A 26,559-nucleotide genomic window follows, 5' to 3' on the forward strand; every position below is an offset into this window, starting at 1 on the left:
CCTTTTAGATCCAATCCATTCCTGTGGTTCTCATCTTCCACCCCTTCTCCCCTTTCCACTTCCTACATTCCCTACAACACCCTGAAAACACCCCAATCATCCTGCATCAACAGGCATGTGAACCTTGTGCTTGGTTCATCTCCTTCTATCGCTCTCTTTCTCCCTCACTCCCTCTCTCCGCTGCCTCCTCTATTTTCATCCGTGTGCTTCCACTCTCCTAGCTTTCGGGTAATTACCTGGCATTTGCATTGCAAAGTCCCCAATGCCGCCCTCAGCTCCTCCGCAGGTGATTGAGCTTCATTTCCCCAGCAGATAAGAGAGAGAAAGAGGAAGAGGGAGAGGAAAAGAGGATTGCGGCAGGGTGTGATGTTATTCTGGATTGCAGGATATAGGAACAATGCCCCAAATTCTTTGTTATTCTCATTGTCTGGTTCAGAGCGCACACAAAAAATTTTTTTTTAAGTTTCCGCACATAAATAATCACAGTCATTACTATCGCATCACCTGGTCTGGCTGTATTTGCAGTAAAACTCTGCTTTTTGACTGTTGCAGACTTGTAACTCTGAGTGACTTTTTTTAGACTAATAGTTTAAATAGTTTTGTGCCTTTGCCTTTTTCTGTGGGTTATAATTGCAAATCACACATCATATTAGTGCCAGTTAAAGACAGTGAAGGACACAATGATTGTTGTTGACTCCTGGGTGAACTTTCTCCCAAAGTAGGAGTTTTATCTGCCCAACAGTCCTAAACTAAAGATTTAGGACTTTTTGTTTAACAGACAAAACCAACAGATTCTAGAGTAGAAATTCTGGCACAATTAATTAGTTGTCCTTAGTTATCCATCAGCTGACCAATACTTTCAACTTTTCTTTACCTCTTAGTCTCTGTCTCTTTTGTCTGTTTCACAAAACTGAAATTATGTTCAGCTTTCAATCCAAGGCATCAGCTTTCATTGCTAATGAGATGTCAGATGATTGATAAGTATGCCTTTCTTGAAGACTTCAGACTGGAATTTGCGCCTTTTTAGTCATCGAATCATCATGAATGATGTCTCCAGACATAATATACGTGCACTAGTTGGGATTTTACATTCCCTCATCCAAGCATTTGTAAGTACACATTCTTCATTCTACATATTCTTCCATATGATTTTTCTAAAGAAAAATATAGGTGTCAGGTTTATAAGGCGGAAATAACCAAGAAGACCTGTGTTGTCCTCGGGATTCCCATATACTTGTTTGCCATTCACCTAGGGGTCATTTTTGACCCGAGGACAACACAAGGGTTTAAAGGGCATGACTTTTTCGATATTTTAGGATCGTTTATGTGGTCAGAGTTGTGTCCACGAAAACGTGGCCCATCTTCGTTTGCATTTCATTTATCCTGCAGGGCTTAGAGCCATTTTGTTAGATATTAACTGCGAGCTCTTAATGCTGTTTCTCATCAACGTTAACCACAAACGAGCATTACTTTATATAAAATACCACAAAGGGGAAATAACCTTCCATACATCTATATTCCAACCCGCTCCACCAGTAGCACCTCCTACAGAATGAGCGCTGATTACTGGCGAGTGCTCATTTACATGCTGGACGCCGTGGATATTTATTTAAATTTAATTTCTTTCCCGCACACGGTGCTGTGCAGGCTTTTGTGCCAAAGTCATATTAACCCCTTGACTAGTTAATATGCAGTGCACGGCGTTGCCCACGCGCGATGAATATTCATATTGATGGCGTTTTCGACGACGTCTCTCCATCCCTTCCTCCCTCCCCTTTATCCCGCTATGTAACGGAACGACGTGGCGCTATGGAGGCATGCCGGAAGACTCGGGCAACCTCACATTTACGCCCTCAAACACAAACACAGATCGTGTGGCTCCTCGTAGTTTACGTGTGCTTCGCTGTCGCTGAAACAATGAGCGATAAAACATTTGATAAAACTCAGATGCCGAGCAGAGAGGCCGCGCTGAAAGGAAGGGAGGAGAAAATGGTCGTGGCAGGTAAATATCGCACGGTGGTGAGTTTGTACCAAGATAACAGTTGGCACGGGGGTGACACCTGGTGCTCCAGGTTACCTGTGGCACACGCACACGAGTGACATCAGAACAGCTCGTGTGAAAAATAGTGACAGAAAACAGCGTCGTTGTTAAGAAATTTTAAGTTCAGAGCAAGCAAAGTAAGATGTGCAGTTGGTACTGCTTTATAAACTAATTATTAAGTGTATAGATAGTTGAAGTACACAAGTAAGTAGCTGAAGTATACAAGGATTAAGGTGACAGCTTCCAAACAGTCGAAGCCTCTGCTCCATCTGCAGAATACCTACCAGCTGAGAAACTTGTTCTGCTGTTATTTTCCACTCTTGGTAGGAGGTGCTGATGCCCTGCATGACCACAGGTTTGAACTCGTTCCATTCTGCAGAAAAATAGGGGCAGCACAAATGAAAACAGTATTTTTCAGATTATAGTTATCAAGGAAAACCCAGGTTTCAAGTGGGTGTTAGGTTTCGTTATTTAATTTTTATTTCTTTTTTCACTTGTAAGTCCTTGACTTCATCTTGGCACAACGTAGGTGTTGGACGTTTTGTTCAGGGATCAATCCAGCCATATTAAAGGTTGAGACATATCACAACAGACACACTGGTTTGTGTTAACTGAAGTTATATCCCTGCGCACTGCAGTGTGTGCAACTGATTGTAAGGGCTTGTGACTGTTTATCCCGGACATTATGGCTGTCTTATGACAGAAATTGAAAATATGATCAGATCCAGAATCACGTGAAAGTCTGTCTTGGTGGATTTTCAACAAGTAAATCTTCCTCCACTTTTGTAACTGACCAGACCTGTTGTGTTGTCAAAACTCTGCAGCACAGTGAAAAATAGAAAGGCTTTCAAAAGTCAGGCAAAAGGAAGAGTATATATATATATATATATATACATATATTTACTCTTCTTCTTCTTTGCATGCAACTTATTAATTTTGTGAAGCTATTAGTTACTGTTTGATGAACACTTACTTACAGAAATGAATGCCAACACATTGCAATAACCCCAAGGTGACACTGAACATAGTTTAGCAAACCGTGCTGGTAAACAACAATGGTAAATGTAACATACACGCAATGGTCATTTGCTTTAAGATAACCTACTACACACACACACACACACACACACACACACACATATATATATATATATATATCATTTGTAATGTTTTGAGTGTTAAGAAAGTATTTTACAGACGCTATATAGATGTTGATAATGGTGGCAGTTTATATAGCAAGAGTTAGGCACCAGACATACATACACTACGATCATTATAGTAAGAGAAGATTATCAGATTTCGGGTTGATTGGTAGTCAAGAAAATTACTTAGGTTCAGGAAAAGCTCGGGGTTTGAATTAAACCACTTTCACAATGTTAACCACGTCTTAAAAAGCCTTCAGAAACCCCTGAAAGCGTACTTCTCCTGAAACTATATTTTTAGCTCATCCTGCCTGTGAACTTATTCCATGGCGGGGCATTTACAGTTCGTCCGTCCATCTACAATTCCTCAAGAATCGCTACTCCTCCTACAGTATTGGTCAGAATTTAATCAAACTTGCACACGTTTATCACCTAATGGGCCCTCACCTAAATTGTGCTCAAGGTGAAGGTCATACTTGTCGTTTTACGGGCAATAACATGAATTGCGATGGATTGTGAGCCGGATGAGTTACAGTGTCATTGACGTTCTGGCTCCAGTCTTTTCTCCACCTGAGCTGTAAAACTCAGCACAGCATCCTGAACAGTCAGTTTTTCAGTGACGGTTTTGGAGCAGCATTAATTACGGTGGCGTAAGAACAACACCAACACATTGATTCATTCTCCATTTGGGTTTTTCCCATGGAAGCTCTAGTATACTACAACCCTTCCATCCAGGCAGACTATGTACCACCATATATAGTTTTAGTTTTGTTTTCCAAGCATTGCACAGTAAGTGAAGAGGCCATTTTACGATGACTAGAATGGATGCAGTATTTGTTGCTTAATTTATGTTGAATTAAATGTGTTTGAGCTGCAGGTCAGAATTATTTACTCTTTAAATTACAGTTTTTATTGGGTGGAAATAAAAATGTTAGTATTTGCTGGACTTTTGACATCACACTATGGGTTGCTGATATGGATACGATGACTAAGTAAATTGTATCCACAGAACTCTTGTGTTAGCCTGACATTTTCACAACTGTGGAGATATAAATATGGAGGTTTGGAGCTTTTTTACCTGCCCTGACATTAACTTTCCAAATCAAGTACCTCAGGATACATTTGCTGTGATACTATTTAGTAGAGTTGGAAATAAAAGTTATTTAATGTCTTTTTTTTTCTACAAAAATGATAATAATCAAGCATGCCAACACCTGCCTTAAATGTGTCCTGAAGACGGAGCCAGTCTGCTATCAGTCTGCGATTGAATGGGGTTAAGTTAGCAATTACATGCAACCTGTTTCTGCAGCAATTAACTGTGATAGGTCATAGAAAAATCACATAACTGTTGCTGTCTACATGGACAGAAACTAATATTTAACTATTACATTTGTGCTCAGCAACTTTCCCTTTGTTTGAGCGGTTTGGTCGAGTAACATTATCTCAAGATGGTGGTGCATGAGATCAGCCCTCGCGTTTGTTGTATTTCCATAGTAGTTTGATTTAATGAATAAAATGTCGATATTTGGTGTCACTGTACTGTATCTGTATTTTTCCCCTCACCCCTCTGTTTAGCCTGTTTAGTGAATGTGTGTGATGTAGTCTGTGGACAGTAATAAAATCTTTCAGTCAACAACAAAATCTGTAGTGGCAGCAAAAGCCTGTTGGGATATGTGGTGGGATTGTGTACAAATAGTTGTTGATTAAGTCAGGATAACACAAATCTGTTTGGATCAAGTCCTCAGCTCTGTTATAGCCATCCTGGCACAGAAAATGTCACGTTTAAACAACTGAATGAAATCATTTTACTACTTTTTGCTGAACTGTTCGGAATATCATTCATTCTGTGAGTCAAACATCCCTGCCTCACCTCAGCTCGTCTTGTCGTTTCATTCACTTTTTCGTCTTATTAATTCGGGACCGCAAGGCCAGTATCAGTGTACCACCAAGGGGAATCGTGGTGTGATATGAACATAGATAGCTCTATCCACAAAGTGCATTGTGGGACCTGGGTGTGAGCGCATAGGATGAAGCCGTGCCGCAGCGTCCAGAGGTCCATCTGGGCATTATGCGCATGAAGGCTCCGCCCCGTCGTAAGTTCCTTCTCCGTCTGTTGAAGCAGCTCGGAGACACCGCATGGCAGAAATCTGTTCCTCCCCTTTCACCATGGGGGAGCAGTTTAGATGGGGTCGTTCAAGTGTGTGTATGTGTGTGTTGGAATAGCATGCTTCTGTGTTTGACGGTGTGAGCCATTAAGCATGAGTAATTTAAGGATTGCAAGAACGGTCTCCACATATGCCCTGTGCTGTCCCAGCCTCGTGTGTGTCCGAGTGCACGCACTTGCGTCCTGTCCACAATGAAGATCGCTAATTTTGAAAGCTACTTCTAGCCTTCCATTTAAAGAAGCACCCCGTTTCTTGTTCAGATGTCCTGTTGTCCTGTGTTCTCTCCCTTCCTTGCTCCAGTCTGTATAATGTACTCAGTGACCTTGGCGAGAATGATCCAGTGGCAGATTGCTACATGGTAGGGGCACAGTAGCTATTATTTTGAGTCAGTGCGGGATAGACTGCCAATATTTCTTCTAAACAGGATGGGGGAGGTCAGCTGACTAAAATCAATCTCTGCTACATGTTTCACTATAACTCTTAAAAGCAGCTTCATAGAGAAGATATATTTCTGGTGTTATACCTCTGTTGCTTCTCTTCCGTCTCTCGATGCCCTTGGGTTCCTAGTTTTGGAAAGAGCTTGGAGGGGGAGAAAGCATGCATGCGTTGAGTAAACATATAAATTAAGTATCCAAACAGAAGATAAATAAATGAGAGATTTGCTTATGGGCGGTCCTGCAGCTCACTGATTTTTACTAGAATGTCAGCGCAAGAACATAACCTGAAATCTGTCATTTGATTCTTGTATGGTTTCCATACCACAGTCAGTCAGTGAATTGGAGACCTTTACACTCTTCATGCATCTTGGTCAGTGCACTCTGGAGTAAACCCCTCTGTGACACTAGCTGTATAGAAAATCATTGGATTTGCTCTCATATATGTGTAGGGGGAGAATGAGCATTTTTCTTGGGCCACTTGGAGACTGTTTTATTTTTTTCCCATCACACCGGCTTGTGTTAGATTTACGAGCAGGCCCAAACAGGATGCTCCTCCATCTTTGAGGAAGGGGAATAGTGGAGCTGATGTAATAATCGCAATCTTTTTCCAACCCAGAATAGTGACTGTGTGAGGTGTATGTATGCATCACAATAACAAGTTGGGTTAGTTGTTTACAGGCCACAGCAGCAAAGTTTTCATTACTTACCTTTTAATGGTATTTTTTTTTATCCCCCCCTCCCCAATTTGTTCCACTCTTTCTCGCCCCTACCCACCCTCCCATTCAGCAGAGGAGTAGTTGGCAGCGGCATAAAGCATCAGCCTGCTCCGACGACTCGTGCCTGAGTCCCTGCCAACCTGTGTGAAGCTAGGAAGGGGAATAGGAAAGAGGGAGGGAAGGGGACGAAAGAGAGGAAAGCGATAGAATGGATTTTTTTTTTGGAAGGAAGTAAACAGAGCAGCCTGGAAATCAACCTTCCAATGCCAGTTTTGGCATCCAGGGATAGAACCTCTCCCGGGTCCCTGTGAGGAGGCAGGAGCGCTTGGACTTCAGTTTTACGGGTGAGAAACACGGGATCACGGGTAGAAGCGGAGGTTAACAAAGACTAAATACCCACTAAAACAAGTCAAACTGGGCTTTATTGTCCGCTAAACAACAGACAGATTGTTGTCCCCTTGACTGGTGGTAAGCTTGATTCAAGCAGAGTGGCAGGGTGTCCGGGTTTGATTTTTCTGGTTCTGGTCCAGCCGCCTACAACCGACATCCTAAAAGCAACAAAAGGTGACCAACGTATTCCGCTTCTGTCCTGCTGCACTGTATAGAAGGCGCAGTGCTTTTCAGATATCCGAGAAAGCAAAGACACGCAAAAAAATTACGCCCATATCTCATCCAAGTTGGGAAAAAAAGCCTTTTCATGAATCCTTCCCCCATATTCAGCCTGTTTTCTCCTTTTGTAAGCCCAGTCAGTCACCCTCCCTGCTTGTTTTTTTTTTTTTTTGTCGTCCTCTGTTCTTTCTTTTGCTGGCGTAGTGAGGGAGCGTAGTGAGGGTATTCAGTTCTTTCTCAGTGCCTGCGTGTGTTAGATGGGGTAATTCTGGCAGAGTGGGGTGTGGGCGCTGGTCTGGAGGGGGAGGGCGGGGGGTGCTGGACCAGGCACAGTGAAAGGAGCCAGCCTGGCACTGTCTGGACCTCTGCCAGATGCTCCCTGGGAGAAACACCCACTGCAGAGGTTGGTGTGCAGGTGATTGTGTGGCTGGTTGCGTGCATGCAGGCAGCCGCGCACATGTTTAGCAAGAAGGGAGTGAGGGATGATGGGAAGGTGGTGCGAGGAAGAGAGTGTGAAGTGAAGATGGAGAGCAGCTGACAGAGATGAGAGGGCGGGGAGATTTGGCTCTGAGTTTCCTTCTTTGGACAGTGCTGTGTCGGCATATTCTTGGCTAACTTTGTTTTTACCTCTCTCTCTCTCTTTTTTGTTTGTTTATTTGTTTGTGTGTTTGCTTTCTCCGTGTTCTCTTGGATGAAGTGCTTGGTCTTTTTATATAGCGCCCAAAGGCATGGTGGTCCGAAAGCCAAAAAGAATCCTTCACTGCCTCTCTGCTACCCTCATCTGTTGCTTCTCACTGGCTATTTACGCCTTTTATTGTTTTGGCAAGCTTGATCTCTCCTCCTCCCACTTCTCCTCCTTCTCTATCGCACACTCTTCTCCCTCTCACTCTCTCAGTTTCGCGCTCTCTTTCTCTCTCAGTCGTTTGGCAGCTACAGTACTTTTTATCGTCGTGGCCAGAAACAAAGGACAAGAGGGTGAGAGTGAGCGGAGGATAGAAACAATGCAAATTCACAGGGGAAAAACGGAAGATATCTAATGTTCTCACACCTCCTCAAGTCACCTCCATCGGATGAGAATATTTTGCCCGTACAGGCACTCATATACTTTGACTGGAGTTAACTGTGCTCGTGAACATGACCTAGCACTGCCAAACAACCTGCTGCTGAAAGACAGCACTGTCGCACAACAGGAGGGCAAGAAGAGACCGCCTTAGGGCACCCAGGCCCCCGTGACATTTTACTTCTTTGTGCTTGTGCAGTGTGCTACTCCACAGTAAAAAACAAACAGTTTTTTGTCAAGTAACAGAAGTGCCTTAGCACGCCAAGAAAGTATTATCAGCTCAAGTGTACTCTTTTATTGTGTAGTCTTCCAAACACTTAATCTTAAGGGCCCAAGCATTCAGAAACTGTTTCTTTTCTGTGCTCTGCTGTCTGGGTTCGGAACGATTTCTGGAAGCCTAAACTGAAGGTAGCTGCTGTTCTTTGGCCTTTTGTCGCAGAGGGAGATCATCCCATCTAGGAAATGAACTATTATGTCCATATCAGATTAGAGATTGTTTTTATTCAGGTCAGTGTTGCACATAACATTTCTGAGCAGCCAGAAAGTAATCGCACATTGAACTCAGCGCAAGCGTCCATTATTGGGATGTGCCTAAGCTCTTAGTGTACCCCGTGGCCTGTTTATCTGTAGACTAATATTAGTGGTTGCAGTACAAACCAGCCTTGCTTAGTGGAGATTTGCACGCTAAGTCACCTCAGTCTTCTTAAACCCTAATCCCCCTCACACATCTGCGAGCTACACACTCACACACACACTTCCTTTTTAGCACTCTAATTCCACTCAGCACAGTTGGCAGTAGAGTGCTACCTCTCAGCACTCCAGTTTGTTTTACTTATTGGGTATTTTTAACATGATGAAGATTAGGGTGGCATTGAGTCTACTTGCAGTGCTCTTCCCCACATGTGAGGTTATACAGGCTCACGCCCTTGAAGTGTAGTCATCTTTTTTGCTTTGTGGACGCCCAGTGGTGTCGAGCTGCACACTAAACACGCTTTCATTCCACATAAAGTGAAGTAAGAGGGAGAGAGATCAGACAGAACTGCTGCTTTGTGTTTAATTGTGTGTATTGAGGAGAGGACAGCAGGGATAGAATAGCAGTCAAAGCTGTGTAATCCCTTAAATGTCTTTCCTGCACAGAAGCCTCTGGCTTTGATTTGCTGGCCCGGGGCAGCCTGTAAAGACTTGTGAGGCCAAATCGAGGCGCCTAATAGGCCTCTTTGCTCTCGTATTGTAATTTGTACTGTTGCAACACTGTGTTATGGTCTGAAGCCATATTTGCACACTGTTTCTCTTCACAGACAAGCATGCAGTCAATGGGAATCCAACTGTGGAGCCTTTCCCAGAAGGGATGGAGACCATCATGTTTGGTGAGACTGCACAATCACACTTTTGAAAAATCAGAAATAAACCAATATGGCATCCTCTTTTACCAGTTTGTGGTTAGTAACACATTTTGGCGAGAAGCTGGTTTTACTGTAGCGCTGAAGCAGGGGCGATTCATGCATTTGTTTGTGCGCATCCAGGAATGGGCTGTTTCTGGGGAGCCGAGAAACTTTTCTGGCGACTTCCGGGAGTCTTCTCCACACAAGCGGGCTATGCAAGTGGCTTCACACCAAACCCCACTTACGAAGAGGTCTGCTCAGGTACTGCGCTTTTACGCATTTGTGTAATTATACCTGCACTTTGATTTATAATAACCGATCATGCTACCTTCCCCTGAGCAGGACATTTTACTGTTACATCTATGGCCAAAATAAAACAGATAAACAGCTGGAAAGGTTGCTTTAAGTAAAGCTATCTCTTCCTCTTGCTCCTTCCCTTCATCTGCAGTCAACTACTCAGAATGCACCGCTCCAGATGGGCTGCACCCACCCGTCCCCACCCCCCCATGACCTACTTGTAAGGATTGGGCTCTGTACTGTGCTGTACTGCGGCGTTTTTGCCAACAGAGGTTACTGTGTATGAAGTAGTGAGTTTGATTTGGCGAACGTGCCGGAGATGAAGGCATAAATCCTGAGTATTTGCAGTCGGAGGCTTTGAAAATGTTTGGCTACCTGTCTGAATCCCTCTAAATTAGTCTCTCAGCGGTCCTCATCATGACAGTCGAAAAGATTTATGTAGGCAGTTGATGTATATATTCAAGAGAATATGTTAGATTTTACTCTCCTTTTCCCTCCCTTGTGTTTTAGGAGATATGAGTGTTAGTTTGAGGCTTCTCCATCACTCCATACTGGCATAATGTCTAGGTGAAGGCACAGCATGTGTAAAGGAAGGGAAAGATGCTCTGGGCTTAGTTGGCAGATTTTCTGAGCAGAGCCCTTCATAGAATTTCTATGTTTCTATCTGTTCTCCTCCCAGTCCTGCTTTCTGTCAGTTTCCCAGCAACACGATGGTCAGCTATGGAGGAAGATGGAGATGGAGACAGATGACAGAAAAAGAGAGACTGAGTGACGAAGCAAGTGGGGAAATGGGTAAAATAAACTTTTGAGGAAAAAAAGTGTGAGAAAGAATGGTTACCTGTCCATCGGCTGAGAGAGTGCAGGCGTCGCTCCATTGGCCATGACGGAGCAGAACACTGCGACGGCATGAGACCGAGGAGCTGTCAACACAGCCAAGGCAGGACAGACAGACAGACAGAAAGAAGGGGTTGATGGAACTGTCAGAAGAGCCAGGGAGGGATAGAAGGACAGGCTGGATGCTCTGACAGACAGAAATAGAAGAGGTTGAGGTGCAGTCAGATTCGACAGACACAGACAGACAGCTGGGAGTGATGAGAAAATGATGTTATTATCAATGAGCATATTTGAACTAATTTGTAAAACAGTCCATTGCACGAGATGTTTGCGATACAGAATCAAAGGCTAATGCTGATACCTTTCAGTTCTACCGTGCTGCATGAAGATGAATCCAGTCCTCCAACCATAACAGTCAGATAGACTGCTGATCATATCAATGGATTTTTAAAAATCTCTCATTAGTTTGTTATTTTCTGCCAAACCTTAGTAAACTAACAAGTGGTAAAATTGGTTACAAAAAAAGGTTGGTGATTGTTATTAGAACAAAAAAAACCCATAAATTCCAGACTCCAGTGTTTTGCTTATATCCTCACAGCGACACAGCACCACTACACGACTTCCATGTTTTCCACTTTAGTTCAGTTTATATCTTACAGATAGAGTTAATGGAGGCCATGTGTAGATCTCTAAGGTATAGGCCGTAAATTCTATTTCAGTGCAGGATCTGAACTATTAATATCACAACCACTATAATAAATAGGAGTGGAAGAAAGGAGAAAGACTGTGACTGTTTATATAGTCTTTCATACACTTTTGATTTGGGTTGGAAGGTCAGTTGTGTTTTGTGATTAAATATAGGACTTTTCTATAAGGAACCACTGTGATTATGTTGTGTCATTCACTGTGACTTGGAGCAGTGAGCAGAAAGTTTGCAGTAAATATGGCTTTGCTATAGGGCCATTACTGCAATAGAGAGTGTGTGTTTTATTGCTTCATGCTGTTTTGGCTCTGGATGATTGCTACTGGCATAAGAAACTTGTAAGAGAAATGTCAGAAGGCAGTAGCCCCAATGTGAAGTTATATTTTTCAAGAATGCATTCTTCAGCACAGGCGTAGCTTCTGAGTGCATTCATATAGCCACTGTGGGTGAAATAACAATAATTATACTTAAGACTCTTGTTTGCTCACTGAAGGTAATTCCAAGTATTTCTGTGGATTTCCAAAGCTTTTTCACTCATTGCTGTTTATAACAGCAGATAACAATTAAACTAAAAAGGCCAACGGGATGCCATGTTGGGCTTTGAGGTATTTTTCACCCAGAGGGCTGTTCACCTTGCTGAAGGGTCCTTCAGCCAAAAATTGAATCTCTAGCAGCTTTAGTGTTGCTGGCCTTTTCCACTTTCACCCCTTTCATGTGCGACAACCCTGAAGAGTCATACCACAGTCATATTATTTCAGATCTTAACAGCTATTTTTGCTCCAGCTGAATTTCTACCATTTTTGTTGAGTTGCTCACAGCATGACTGCCAGTCTGCAACCACACTCACTGTTCTGTGTTTGCAGAATGTTTGCAATCCCACAGAGTTAGAGGTTTTATACAGGTAATACATATTAAATATGCCAAGTCCAGTATTATGCATAGTCTCGAGCCACCCCTCATTTCTTTATATTTTGCTAATATATTTAGCTAACTGTGTTACACCAGATAAATGACATCTGAAAGTGATGTCATTAAGAAATAATCCAGACCTGACCTAACACAGGACCCAAGAGATGCATCTGGCCCATCAGCTGATCCACCAGCTGTTCACTGAAGTCATAAGAAATGATTTCAGGGTGAGGGTGGCTGTTAAGAATTCAGTTCAATTCAATTCAGTTTTATTTATACAGCACCAAACCCCAACAACAGTCACCTCAAGGCACTTTATATAGTAACGTAGACCCTACAATAATACATACAGAGAAAAACCCAACAATGATAAGATCCCCAATGAGCAAGCACTTTGGCGACTGTGGGAAGGAAAAACTCCCTTTTAACAGGAAGAAACCTCCAGCAGAACCAGGCTCAGGGAGGGGAAGCCTGCTGCAACAGAGAGTATTTAAAGCATTTTTTAAAGTATTTAAAGGTCTTTTGAGACGATTATTGCAAATTTGCAATTTTTGGTTTAAATTGTCGTGTAACTGAGATCCAACAGTTAGTGTCTTCAGCCATCTATAAAACACAGTGGAGGATCTGTCATAGTGGTGTTGAGGATCGTATCATAATTGATGGAATAATGAATGCAGAAAACTGCCATCAGATTTTTATCCACTATGCAGTGCCATCTGGAAAGCATCTGAAAGCAGTGGCTCCATTTTCCAGCATGATAATGATCCCAAACACACTGCCAATGCATTTAAAGCATACCTGGATAGAAAAACACACAGAAAGCTTGACTAAGAGAGTTCAGACTGTGTTGAAGAATAAAGGTGGTCATATGAAATACTGTCTTTCAAGCTCCTATATACTGTACTTCTATGAGTATTTGCACATTTCATTAAATAGCTCCACCTGTTTCCAATTTTCCTTGCAAAATATAAACACTTGAGGAGTTTTGCTGCACAATATGCTTATATATTACAATCTAAATCTAAAAATATGCTTAAAGTTTCTAGCATCACCTTTTTTTTCAGAAATTAGTTAATACACACTCCTTGACTTTGGTAACAACAGTTTAAATAAACGAACTCCTCCATTTTCATTTGGCACACCATGTTCCTCTGAGCATCATTTAGAAAAGAGAAAGTTGGTTTCAAACCAGATGCATGAATTTGGCAGACATTCATCTATTATCTGCAATGCACCTGATAAATCTTTCTGTGTGGGCATCTTTTGTGTGTGTGCTGTATACTGTACTTACAGTTTCTTCTGAAGCAGTTCCAAGCTGACACCTCTGTCTTTATGTTTAGAAGAAAAATGTGTTTGCAAAGGGGTGCTTGGCGTTTGAGATTACCTTTTCTGCTCTAAATGTGTTTCCCGTTGCGGATGCACCTACATGTGAGACTTAAAGCAGCTCCTACTTTGTGAATGCCTGCAGGCAGCTTGTTGAAGCTTCGGGGTCCTGGCAGCTGCAGACAGGAGTGAGTGCTTTTGGCAACCTCCACCATAAACCCCAACATTGACTGCTTTCTCTCTTGCTCTCTCTTTCTATCTGAATCTCTCTTTCTGCCACTTTCTCTCTCCCCATTGTGCCATGAGCAATGGCTGACTGTCTTCTACCTGTGGCACCTGAACTCACTGCACAAGCATCCCACTCATGAGCTCTCCTTTGCAGTTTTCAGTAGGCAATTGTTTTAAATTTAATCAGCTGTTACAGTATGTCCAGTGTTTGTGGTGAAATGTAGGAGAACAGAGTGAAATAAGGAGAACCTGGATCGAGTGGACATCATAAGAGGGGATGTCGTGTCACTTTACTTAGATTAATGCAAATTTGTGCTTCTCCACTAGGTCTGACAGGTCACACCGAGGTGGTGAGAGTGGTGTTCTCCCCCCAAGACATCAGCCTTGAAGAACTGCTTAAACACTTTTGGGAGAAGCACGATCCAACACAAGGTAGCAGCGCACACATACACTCACAGACAAACCCCAAAGTTGCCCTCAAATAAGTCCTCTCCCAAGGGGCACAGGGTGTATTAGAGCAGAAGGATGATGCCCAGACGTGTGCCTGTGTGTGTGTGTGTGTGTTGTGGTGGGGGGAGGTCTCATGGGTGTAAGTCAACGCCAGACAGTGTTAATGTGTCTGAGATCCAGCCATCCATGGAGAGACCCACCAGTGCGGTGCATGTTCAAGCTCCCGAAAACCTCACTGAGCATGTGCGTCTTTCTTACTTTATTATATGTATACCAGCCTTTTGTCGTTCACTACACATATTGGATTCTGGGTGACGCAATGATGATACTAAATTCGCTCATTTCTAGGTTGAATAACGTCTTTGGATTTTTATGTTATTGTGCTCACTTGTGCTTCATCCGTGGGTTTAGTCCCTTAACGACATATCTGAAGTAGTCAGTGACAGGAAGCTGGTGACTGTTCAGAAACTTTGGAGCGACGTCGTAACAGCTCGCTTAACTAATTCAGATGCTTCACTTGTGATCACTATTCCATCGCACTTGCACAGCATCGACAAGGACCACATCCCCCAAAAGCCATATCTCTTCTTTTCTTCAAGTCTGTTGCTCTCTTGTTTTCTGTGCTCACTGGAGGAGGTGATGTAAGAACATTAATGCACCGGGAGGATATGTAGAGGGTGTGTGCATCTATGTGTGTGTGAGAGACAGAAAGGACAGGCAAAGAGGTACTGTGCTCACTTATATTGAATGTAGGGAGGGGCATGACAACTTGGGAAGAGATGGATCAAAGATTCATAGGCCCAACCTTCAGGCTTGTGTGCACGCACGCAACACTCACAGTAACGTTGCCCGTGACGGTTTTGTCATCCCTTTTGCATCTGTCATGATTGCTCTCTCATGATCGCTCCTGGTGTGACCTACATACACTGGAATGTCAGCCATGTTTGTGCATCTACCGCAAATACCCAGATAAATACAAGCATAAGCTTTTCACTTCGGCTGTTCTACATGAGGCAGGATTTTGGAAGGATGCAGGGGAAGAAGAAGCTACTGAGCGCTGAAGATCATCCAAGAGCCCCATCCTCCTAATCAGAAGGGATTCTTCTCCTGTTGACCACAGCTGAGAGCAGAGACACGTCTTACTGGGGGCAAAGAGTCGAGCTGACACACCACGGTGAAAAAGCAGTGAGGCCAAAAGACTAGTCATGCATTTCCCTTGACTCGCTGCCTTGTCTCATCTCATGTTTTATTAATAGTGTGCAGCTTATTGTCTATGCACTATGTATTTTTATTTTTATTTTTTTGTCACAGGTAAGATCAGACGACATATTTTGGAATAACCACAAACTCAAATGTACTTTTTTCTCAGTCTCCCTGAGTGTTGCTCCTTTGCGCGTGACTTAAATGTGAATCCCGGCCGTTTCTCTCTTCTCAGATTCCGGGTTCACGTGTAGCAGAAATTCCTCTGATTTGACAAATGTAGCATGGAGTGGTGGAAAAGGGCCCGCTGGCTGTGCCTTCACGCATGCTTAAGCTCCAATTTATTCTGTCCACCTTAGAGCTGGGCTTAAAAGAGAATGGAGAAATTAAGGAAGTTCACTCTTTTCCCTTTTAACTGCACACATTCACTAGAGATCGTATATGAAGACGAGCCCGGGAGCATTACGAATTCTGTTTTCTCCTGGCACGTATCAAAACAGCAGAGGTTTGATAGATATAGATATATATCTATAAAAACATATGCGCGTGTGTGTGTGTCGGGGGGGCAATGCACAGGTGCATATTCAGTTGCATGTAATGCTTCCCTTTTAATGCGTTCATGTGGGTGTGTGCATGCACATATGTGTGTGCGCACGTGTATGTGTTTTGATATCTGTGCCTCTCTGCTTTGCCTCAGTTCAAAAGGGTTTAGTCCCGACAACGTGATGTCGGGCTGCGTCAGCTCCACCAATCCCAGCCTGGATAGCAACATTAGCAGCCAATCAGAAACTCCCAGCAGCCTTTGCTGTGTGCCCCCTTTCCATATTCAGCAACACTTGTCTCAATCTGCTGGCTTCTTTGGGATGTTGCATAAAGCCACCCCCACACCCCCCCATTCCAACATGCTTCCATATTATAAGTTTCTCATGTCTACGTTCAGTCAACTCTTCAGGAGCACCCCTCCACGCCAGTGAATGACAAACTCTCAACAGTCGGGTGACATTGCATGTCAGAGGGCAGCAGCCATTTTGTTGCATCTTGAAAGCTGAAAACGTGATTTCGTTGAGGATGATCACCGCTGACTTGCGAGCACATCCAGTTTTTCTTTCGCTTTAATGCGGACTCCGGCGCAGTAAAATTTGACCTTATGCACAAGTGCCCACTATGCCTACTTTAAGCTTTAATTAAGCTTTGCCTCATTTGAACATACACTTAAGAGCACACCCATGCATACTGTGCATGCAGAGAGTGTACACAGCAGCATAGGCTGCTTGTCAGTGTATTCACTGGACGAGTCCTTGTTACAGAGGCCTGTAGGCCCGGTTTCACTCTCTGTTTTTGCTATCTCCGCACTCCCTGTGGAAGATAGGAGCACCTAATCTGGTCATTTCTTTATCCTGCCAACCTTTCAGCGCAAACCCCACTGTTTCTCTCTGTTACTTCAATATTTGCCTTACCACCCTTTTTTTTTAATCCTTAACCCTTTTAAACAAGCACCCCCCCCCCCCTTTTTTTTCTCTGATTTCTTATTCTGTTTTCTATCTTCTTTCCTCCAATTCTTTCCTCTGTGTTTGCACATTCTGTCCCAGTTTCCCCCTCTCCTCCTGTCTCATCCTATCACCCCCTCCGCCTTCCCACCCCACCCATTTCACCTGCACCCCCTACCCCTGTCCCTTTTGCAGTGAGTGGAGCGGAGGGGCAAGTGAGAGAGCAAACGGCCCGGAGCCCGTCAGTACATCCGCAGAGCAGCACAGTGAGTCGACCGCTCCCTGAGGCCATCCGCTCATCACACAAACACACTCACATTCACTCACTCCTCTTTTATCTCTTAGTCACTCTCTCCTCCCTGCTCCTCATCCCCCCCCTCCCCCCCGCTCTCCTCATCTCTTCCTCCATTCCCCTTGTCCCCCACCCTCTCCGCCGCCCTTCATCTTAACAAGCGAGGCTTTTCCCCTCCTCATTGTTTCCTCCCCATCTCTTTTTCCCCTTCTTTGCTTCCTCTTCCCTCATTCCCTCCATCCTCTCTATTTTTTGAGGCCATGCAGTATTTATGTTGTGGGCTGCTGATGCTGCGTCAGTGAACAGACATCACAGGCGTACGCCGATAGACACAAAAACACAAGTGTACAACTAAAATGGCCGACGCATCTGTCCTCATTTGATAGCGTCTGCACCATACATGCATGCTAACCTTTGTAAGTTAGATACTTTAAATAGTTTAGTTAAAAAGAAGAAAAGAAAAAAATGATTGTGAGGGGTTTTTTACATTTGAGCTTGGGGTTTTTCTTTTTGTTCTAAAATCTATATTTTACAATATGAATGTAAGTTGCACAGCATTGTTGCTGCATTACATTCTATATGACAAGCTGTATTTAAATGGATTATTGCCTATCACACATAAACATGATCTATTTGAGTCACCCTAGCAGCGGTTACTTTCTGACAATTGCAATGAGCATGAATATTCCTTTATGTAATATCTTCACCCCAGCTGGCGGCGACACACGTCAATTCCCTGTTGGGGTACCCCCGTGTCCCCCCCGTGTCACCACATCCCTCAATTTCAGGGGTGCCCGTGCACATCCAAAGCCAAAATCCCACAGGAGATGACCTTGACATATAACCCATGACCTCTGCAACCCCCCACACTTCTAATCCAACCCTGTTTCTCTCCTGTGGTTGGCTGAGGTTGGCGGGCTCATTACCAGGTGTCGGTTATTACACCCTCACACATGCTGACGGCCTTAATTTATGGAGATTGAGGCACGTGTGTTCACAGCGTGGGGGTTGAGTTCTGCATGTCCATTTGAATATGTTAAAGTTTTCTAACATTTTCATACGTCAATATTTCGATGTATTTTTTTCAATTTACAAATTTGCAACCTTTCTTTCTGTGGGTTTTTGTGAACGTATTCATATTTCGTGGTAATAACCCAACACTGATGACAACTGGACTGAAAAAATATATTTAAAACAAACAGAGCTAGACATGAGATTTGGGGTTCCAAAGGTAAGTGTGGTTTCTTCTTTCAAAATTAAAGTCTAAACTAAAGTGTTTTTCAGAATAAAGAGTGATAGTGTCCTAAACATTTTAAGTTTTTTGACTGCCTGTCGTACATTTAATTTGACAGCACACAAAATGAGATCAAATTTATTAAAAGAAAAATAAGATGTGCAGCATTTGAAAAATCAATATTTAAAAAAACATTTTCCCTCCAGGGAAGAGAAACTGCATGTACTTAATTCTGGACAGAAACTCAAAGAAGTTAGAGTGTTATTATTGTAACTGTTAATTTGGAGCAGTCAGGGTTTTTTTTTTTTTATATTTCTGTTTACTTCATTTTTACATAATTATATAATATGTAAATTTGATCCCAGTAGGAGGTTTGGGTTTGCTGAAACTGCTGACCTGAACTCTGTCTAAAGTAGAGAGGGATATAACTCGAGGAATCCAACTTATGCTCTCAGTATGGACTGACTGGAGTACAATGGTAGAGCTCGCTTCACTGTTGGAGCAGCTAAAAATAAACAGCTCAGGGTTAGAGTCACAGTGGTCTGACAACATGCCCAGAACTATGAAGTGATCATGTTAGAGAGCACTGCTCCTGTATGGAGAAATTAAAAACAGTAAGATGAGGCAGCTTTTCAAAAGAGGTAACTGCAGCGATCTACCTCATGCATTGTCACATAAACAGATGTAGTCGCGGTAACATCCCTGAGAGTCACAGCTCTGATTTAAAACTACCTCCTTTCAGTGTTGTGTCACTACCTCACAGCAAGCTTTGCAATGGCTTATTTTTTTCCTTTGAATGGTTATGTTATATATGCATACAGTACATCTGTCCGTATGTGTGCGAATGCGTTTGCACGTGCAGGAGAGAGTGTGTGTCCGCTGGGGATGCTCTCCTCATCCCATCTCCGTACTCTGCCTCTGTCTCCAGCGCATCAGGAGCGTCTTACATAAGAACAGGGCAAAAATAGCATCTGAGAGTGGAGAGGAGGAGAGAGCTCTGCTGGCACGCACAGTCGTAACAGGACCGCGGGGCACGGCACAACCCTGAGTACTATCACACACACACAAATGCACAGGGAAGACTGCAGTTATCAGTCATTATACATCTTTTTGTGTTTCCGTGCGTGTGTGTGTGTACTTTTCTGACAGAATAGTAGAAATGAGGACTCCGCGAACACCGAATAATTCCCGATGATCTTTCAGCATGGGCACAGGGCTGTGTTAAACCTCCTCCGTAACCAGAGTTGTGTATGCATCGCACTAAACGGAGGTAGAGAGTAAGGAATCAAGAGTTGAAAAATAAAAAAGAAACTACATTAGTTCATTAGTTTTCACTGTGCTGCAGTGTAATTGGTATGTGCTGCCAAGTGCAGTAGTTCTGAATTCACTTCACATGTTTTTCCCGCCGTGTTCAGAAGCATGCAGAAAGTCACCAATTATGCAGAAGCGTTTCTTAATTGCAGACACCTACAGAAGCTTGACTGCTGAAATGTTTGTTGTTCTTTCTTCTAATGATTTTTTTGTGCCTCATTTTCTTGTTTTACATCTATTTAAGTGTCAACTGCGTGTTTGAAATACAGGGATGGTAGAGCAGCCGATGAAGACCGAAGGGGAGGTGGGAACGGTACGTGAAGCGGTGGAGTGCTACCAGATGAAGGATCACGGATAAAAAAAATAAGCCCCCACTTCCGTAGGATGGCGGGAAAGTGGAGCATGTTTAAAGTGTGCCACTCGCTCTTCCCTGGCTTGTAATTTCTACCTTCATCACTTGTTCGTCTCCTCCCTCCCTACCAGTTTGTCACAACACCAGCCTTCATTTTAATCTGATTACTTTCTTACTATTTCATCTCTTTTCTTGGCCTGCAAATAATTTTTTTTTTAATTCACAAGTCTGGCTACTCGCTGGTGCCAGAACACGCCCCTCTCTGCATCCTTTCAGCACAAAAAACATATACGTGCATATGGCAAAGAAAGCAAGGAAAGAAATCTGGAAACAAATTAGTAAGTGGGCAATGAGGCAAGAGCTAGAGAAAGAAAGTGAAAAAGCCCAGAGTGCTGAAGGAAGGAGGGAAAGTGAAGTTGGGAGTGGGAGAAATGGCGTGCTTTTATCCCCAACAGCCAGAAGGGACAAGCTGAGTGGAGCCTTTTTGTGTGTGTGTGTGTGTGCAAGGACAAACATTGGAAGAAATTGTATAGAGTTGCAAGAAATCTCAGCAGGTTTAAACGCAACAAGACCCAGAAGAGTTTGCTTCTGCATACGCTGGTTTGTGTGCAAGCGTCTCTTGAAGAGAGTAGCTACTCCCTGTGAGACTTCCGCCCTCCCTCTTTTTCTCACTGTGGCTTCCATTTGTGTTAAAAGATACACTTTAAAGGTTCTCATTTGGTCAGGGAGGGGGGTTGGAGGTATACATCAGTAACCCAGAGAGGCAGTGTTCATATCTATCCATTCACTTCCGTTTATCCTTTCCAGGGTCGAGGGAGGTGCTGGATTCTATCCCAGCTCTCATAGGGCAAGAGGCAGGGTACACCCTAACACATAGAGACACAGACAACCATTCGCACTCACATTGACACCTATGGGCAATTTAGATTAACTGCAGGTTTTTGGAGTGTGGGAGGAGTACCTGGGGAGAACCCACACAAACACAGGGAGAACATGCAAAGTCCACACAGAAAGACCCCTGCCTCAGGACAATTGAACTCAGGACCTTCTTGCTGTGCGGCAACAGTGCTAACCACCGTGCCAACGTGCTGCCCTATAGATATATATCTATATATACATATATATGTGGATGAGTGTGTTTGTGTGTGTGTACATGTGTCACCTGTAGCCCCTCCTCTTCTGTCCACCCCCATTACCCTCTGCTTTCAGAGGCAAGGCTCTCATGCATAATGCAGAGTGAACAGGGAGGCTCTCATTAATAATTACTGCTGCCTTTGATGGATGGAGAAAATAACGAAGGGGGCTGTTAAAAATGGAGAGACTGAGAGAGACGATGGAGGCGGGAGGGGAGAATCAAGAGTTTTTGGGGTGTTTCCCCCCCTCCTGTTTTTTTTTTTTTTTTTTTTTTTTTTGCCATCATAGTTGAGGGCTGAATGCTTATGGGGATGGATTTGGAGTTAGTATAATCAAAGGCTAGGCTCATATTTTGGATGGTGTTAATATTTTGATTAGGGAGTGACTCCTTCTGATGGTGGATGGATCTCAGAACTTAATTGTGTTGGAAGCTGCAATTACCACTCCAGGGTGTTTGTCTCTTGGCTTTTCTCTGATATTCCATATCGTCTACCACTTCTTTGTGATGAGAAGCCTTTTTCATCTTTACTTTTTTATGTGAGATATTAAGCTTCCACTGTTTCTGTAAGGTGGAAAATTAATTATGTTCAGCTGTATAAGAAAAAAAAAAAGCTTTAATCAAATTAAAGCGGAGTAAATTTCGAGATATTTGATGGTGTTCCCTGGCATAATTAATATATGTGTTGCTGCATACGACACCATGCACGTGCATATGCAAGCGGTGCTCTGTGTGTGGTCAGCATGCTCAGGACCACAGGTCAGCAGGATAGGTCAGAGGGAAGCGCCAAGCTGCAAAACCCCTTCGAGTTAACCAATCAGAGGAAAGACTCTGAGTGAGAAGCCAATGGAAGATTGAGTTGGTAGCCTTTGATAGAGGGGCAACCATTTACACTGAACAGCAGTGCTGGAGGGTGGGGGGTGCACAATGCAGGTTTACGGAAGATGGAGTTTGAGGGTATAGATGCAGTAAATGCTAAATTAAAGATATAAAAAGGTAAAATTAGAAAATATTACAAAATTGCAGAATATTTGTATTTGAGTTCCAAGCTGGTGGATCATAGAGAACATACACACTGATTCCAAGCAACAGGGTGACATTTTGAAACTTAATTACTATTAGTTGGTTTTTACTGAAGGTCAGAGCAGTTATGTGTTCATTTTATTTCACTCACTATCCAAGTTACTCCAAGTATGCACTGTCGTAAAATTTACCTGTATATCACTTTTACTTAGGATTGCCGATTTCAAATGTATTTATTTTAGTGCTGTCAATAGATTAAAAAAAATTAACTAACTAATCTCACAATTTTCTGTTATTAATTGCGATTAATCTCAATTACTTTATTAATAGCCTGGCTCCAATTACATTTTTTTATTCTTTATATTTTAAGTAATTATCGTTGTTCACCGAAGTCCAGTGGTCTCCGGTGAGAGCGACATTCCTTACTTGCACAAGCTTGCTGGACTGCTGAGCCCTCTGGTCCCCATACAAAGTGTGCAGTCTCGACACAATGGTTCCTCTCGAGGGCAGATTGTAACACTCATCTCCTGATGCAGCACGAATGACTTCTCTCAGTCCATCATCTTCTACTATGCTAACTGGTCGGCAGTTTTTAGCTATCCAAACAACCAAGGAATTGGTTACCTTTTCTCTCACATTTTTTGTTATTCGTCCACAAGCACCATACTCCTGAAGCGTAGACTGGCGAGGTCCCGTAGAGGTGGATTCAGTTGGGTGTTTTGCTCTCAGGTGATACGCCAGTGATGAACTGCTTCTGTGGTACTTGAATTCAGCGTTGCAAATTGTGCATCTTACTCTCGTTTTGTCCAACAAGCCATCAGGCAACTTCTTAAAGAGAAACTTTCCACCCAAAAGTCCGCCCTCGTCCATGCTTGCGTGTGTTAGCTAGTGTTAGCTAGATAGTAGCATGGTGTCACTTCTTCTTCTTCTTCTAATCATTTCTGTCAGGCCAAACGCCAGCATAGCACACTGTTGCCCCCTCCTCCAGAGGTGCTCATGAATTTAAAGGTCTTAGATTACAGGAAATTAATAAAAAAACAAAATCAGCGTTAAATTTTTTTAATGCATTAAACATTTCGCGTTGATCTTAACAATTAACGCGATAATTTTGACAGCACTAATTTATTTGTATTGCATTTATGATATGTATGCCTTCTTTGTTTTTAGATCATGTTTTAAGTGTACGAGCATTTGATATTGTTCCAGAAATATTCAGTGAAGCAAATTCCTCAAGGCAGCAACATTAGTAACAGTGAGTTTATTCAACGTGTGTCGGAGAGCAGTCAATGCCTGCTTGTCTGCTCTGATTTGAATGAAGACCAGATGAATACTTATAGCCATTATGCCTGAACAGACTGTGTCACAGATAGGTTGTGACACTCTATGATGTAAGGTAGCATTTAGTCTAAAGAGAACACGATATGCAGATCACTGTGTCAGGGAGATATCTTGTCCGTACAGTGAGTGGAAATTGTTATTCTGCCACAGTATAGATTGAACACCCACATCTGAGATGTAACAACAGACATCGCTTACAGTGTGTTGTTTTACCTTACACGTACAACAAACCTTACATTTAGTGACGTAAATATTTGAAGTATGACACGTTTTTTTGTCGTTTTGCCATTTTCATACATAGTTCCACATAATAGGCTGAAAAAGTAATTGGACAGTTGACTTACAAGAAGCTCTGTGACCAGGTGAGACCTGTACCTTTGTTTTTCCATGATAAATTAAGCGGATAATAGATCTGGAGTTGCTTTAAAATGTGGAATTTACATTTTTTATCTGTTTACTGGAGCTGTCAGCTCCAGGTCCAAAGAGCTATTGATGCAAGTGAAGAAGGCCATCATTAGGCTGAAAAGTTAAACCTATCGTGGAGATAGGAAATCTTTAGGAGAGGGGAAATTGAAAGTCTGATGCACTTTTAAAAAGAAGCGCTGCACTGACCAGCTCAGCAAACCAATCCCCCCCCCCCAAAAAAAAAACACCTAAAGACAACTGAAGCCACCATTATTCAAACTCACAAGGCTGTAACCATTATTTTTACGTTAACAATTGGTTTGAGGAACACTTGTAATGAGAGCAGTTTCATTCTTAGTGACGAACTAGCCCTTATCATCTCTTTACCATCTTTCAGCTCATTGTTTTGGTTTGAACAAACAACACAAATGTACAATATGGGAATTTTGTTATTGTTGATGTCTGTAACGTAACTTCAAAAGCAAGACCATTCTCACCTTTGTTGGTTGCTTTTACAACTTGTGATTTTAGGGGTAAATCAGATTTTGAAGGTGGTTTACTTTTTGCGAGAGTATATCACCATGGTAACTTGTGCTGCAGACCTAACCTCCTCTGGAACAGGTAATGTTCAACATTAGAGATCTGCAGCTATGAAATCACCACATAAAGATCAAGCAGATCTATGGAAAATAGCTTTACCATTGCATTCATGGATCCAGAGATAGAAGGAGGAGCTGAATTTTTTAAGAGCATCCAAAGTCTTTGCTTTTCCCTCCTGAGCCTTAGTGATAAATATAGATTCTTAATGCACTTTTATTCCTTTATGCTTTTTCCCTGTTGGCTGTAAACTATTTTACAACAGTTGTTTTGTTCTATAAGCATTAATATACAAATTTAAAACAGGACAGCTATTTGTACTTGTGGATCTTACACTAAATTTTTGAATGTGAAAAAAAAATCCTAAAACTTACTTACTTACATTAAAAATGTTAAAGGAATTTAACAGAATATTGAAATCAAGTTTTCTCCCACGTCTTCCATTATAAAACTGTGATATCAATAATTCTCATACCTCACACAGTCTGTATTTTTTCCGGCTTTTCTTCCCAGCTTCAAATAGGCTAGACTTTATTAATGTGGGAGGTGTTTTCCAGTCTTACTGACAAAAGTGCTTAAAGTGCTCACACATTCATACAGGGCTTTTAATACTAAACTACTGTTCAGCACTTTTCCTCTCACACACACACTCTCATACTAGCACACATTGTCTGTGGCAGTCGGTTTTATATGTGTTTATTCTCTAAATATTTTTCTAATATCATTGTATTATCTTTCTTTGTAAGATCAGTTGCTCTTCTGTCAGTAGACCTGCCCACATTTGCAATGCCTTTCATGTGAACACACTCGTAGCTAGATTTGGAAGTCCTGGGTTGACTTACTGAGTCGGATTGCCTTGCTTTGGTACAGGGCCCAGCACAGTTTCAAAATACAACACAAATGAGCAAAACTGTTGTTTCAAAATGTTGTGTGACTTTTTTCAAGAGTTGCTTCTTGCCAGATGTCTGAAGAGGCAGATGTTTGCCAAAATGTTCACGCCAGTTTGATCCCATGCTGCTGCTTTCTGGCCATGTAGGATATGGTGCCCCAGAAAAATCTGTGTTAAAACAAGAAAAAGAGAAAGGGAAGGAGACACAAAAGCATATTACCTCTACATGACAAAGACACAGCAAAATGTTCTGAATATGGTGACAGAAACATGACAAGCTTTAAATGTAAGAATTAACCATTTGTTTTGCTTGCCAATCGCTGACCAGTAGCCAAAAGTGCAGTAAAATGAGAGTGGCTGGAAGGAGGAGTAAACGTGTTGTCCACATGAACTAATCCACCATCAAAATCAGGCTGAAAGGCATATCTGACAGGCCTCTAAACAAGAACACATGTATCAGTGATTCAAGCCCATAACAAAACGCCAATGACTGAAAAAGACAAGGATTTAGAAAGATAGAAGAAGACAAGAATGACACACTTCAGTAAAGAAAGGAAACAAATGCAGAGTGGGAGATGTGTCCACGGATGTCTGAGCTGCTCAGGAGTTTAGCATTTGAAAAGCATAGAAAGGATGGCAGCTGTTTGGCCCCCTAATCAAGTTACAGTATACCTGGATATCCTCCCAAACACTCTGACGTAAAGCTGATGAAAATGTTTGACACTGTCACATAGATGACAAACAAGAGGAAAATGTGTCCACCTTCATTTGCCCATATACCTACACGACTCAGGCCTTCCTAATGAAAGCCTGAATCTGCTGTGAACTTTGAATTCATTCGGCCTCGTGAATTCAAGACGTAGGATGATGACATAATTATGAAAGCCTTTTGCATGCAAATCACATTGTGTCTGCTCTGATTGTGGTGCTTCATGCATTTTTGTGGGGTGTCTTATTTTTCCTTTGTGTGTGTGTGTGTGTGTGTGTGTATGTGTGTTTTATG

General features: G+C 42.5%; 1 protein-coding gene across 4 annotated transcripts in view; it reads left to right on the plus strand.

Moving 5' to 3' along the window:
• Positions 1–1,728: 1,728 nt before the first annotated feature.
• Positions 1,729–26,559, plus strand: part of msrab (methionine sulfoxide reductase Ab) — a 40,663-nt gene continuing 15,832 nt past the window's right edge. Inside the window, exons 1-6 of one of the 4 annotated variants that reach the window (XM_085256398.1) lie at positions 1,729–2,002; positions 9,469–9,537; positions 9,694–9,813; positions 14,174–14,278; positions 17,179–17,249; positions 19,438–26,550. In XM_085256398.1, the coding sequence (XP_085112524.1) occupies positions 1,810–2,002; positions 9,469–9,537; positions 9,694–9,813; positions 14,174–14,278; positions 17,179–17,249; positions 19,438–19,557 (678 nt within the window). In that variant the 5' untranslated portion in view covers positions 1,729–1,809 and the 3' untranslated portion in view covers positions 19,558–26,550. Of the gene's footprint in view, positions 2,003–8,800; positions 9,073–9,468; positions 9,538–9,693; positions 9,814–14,173; positions 14,279–17,178; positions 17,250–19,437; positions 26,551–26,559 lie in introns of those variants that run through there. The other 3 variants (XR_014889878.1, XM_085256397.1, XM_085256399.1) reach the window with 3 other exon arrangements.

Source organism: Mchenga conophoros, linkage group LG19 (genome assembly GCF_057382185.1).
Source record: "Mchenga conophoros isolate Kocher_MC1m ecotype Shallow Benthic linkage group LG19, M_conophoros_male_GT1.1, whole genome shotgun sequence".
In the NCBI taxonomy this organism is placed as follows: Eukaryota; Metazoa; Chordata; class Actinopteri; order Cichliformes; family Cichlidae; genus Mchenga; species Mchenga conophoros.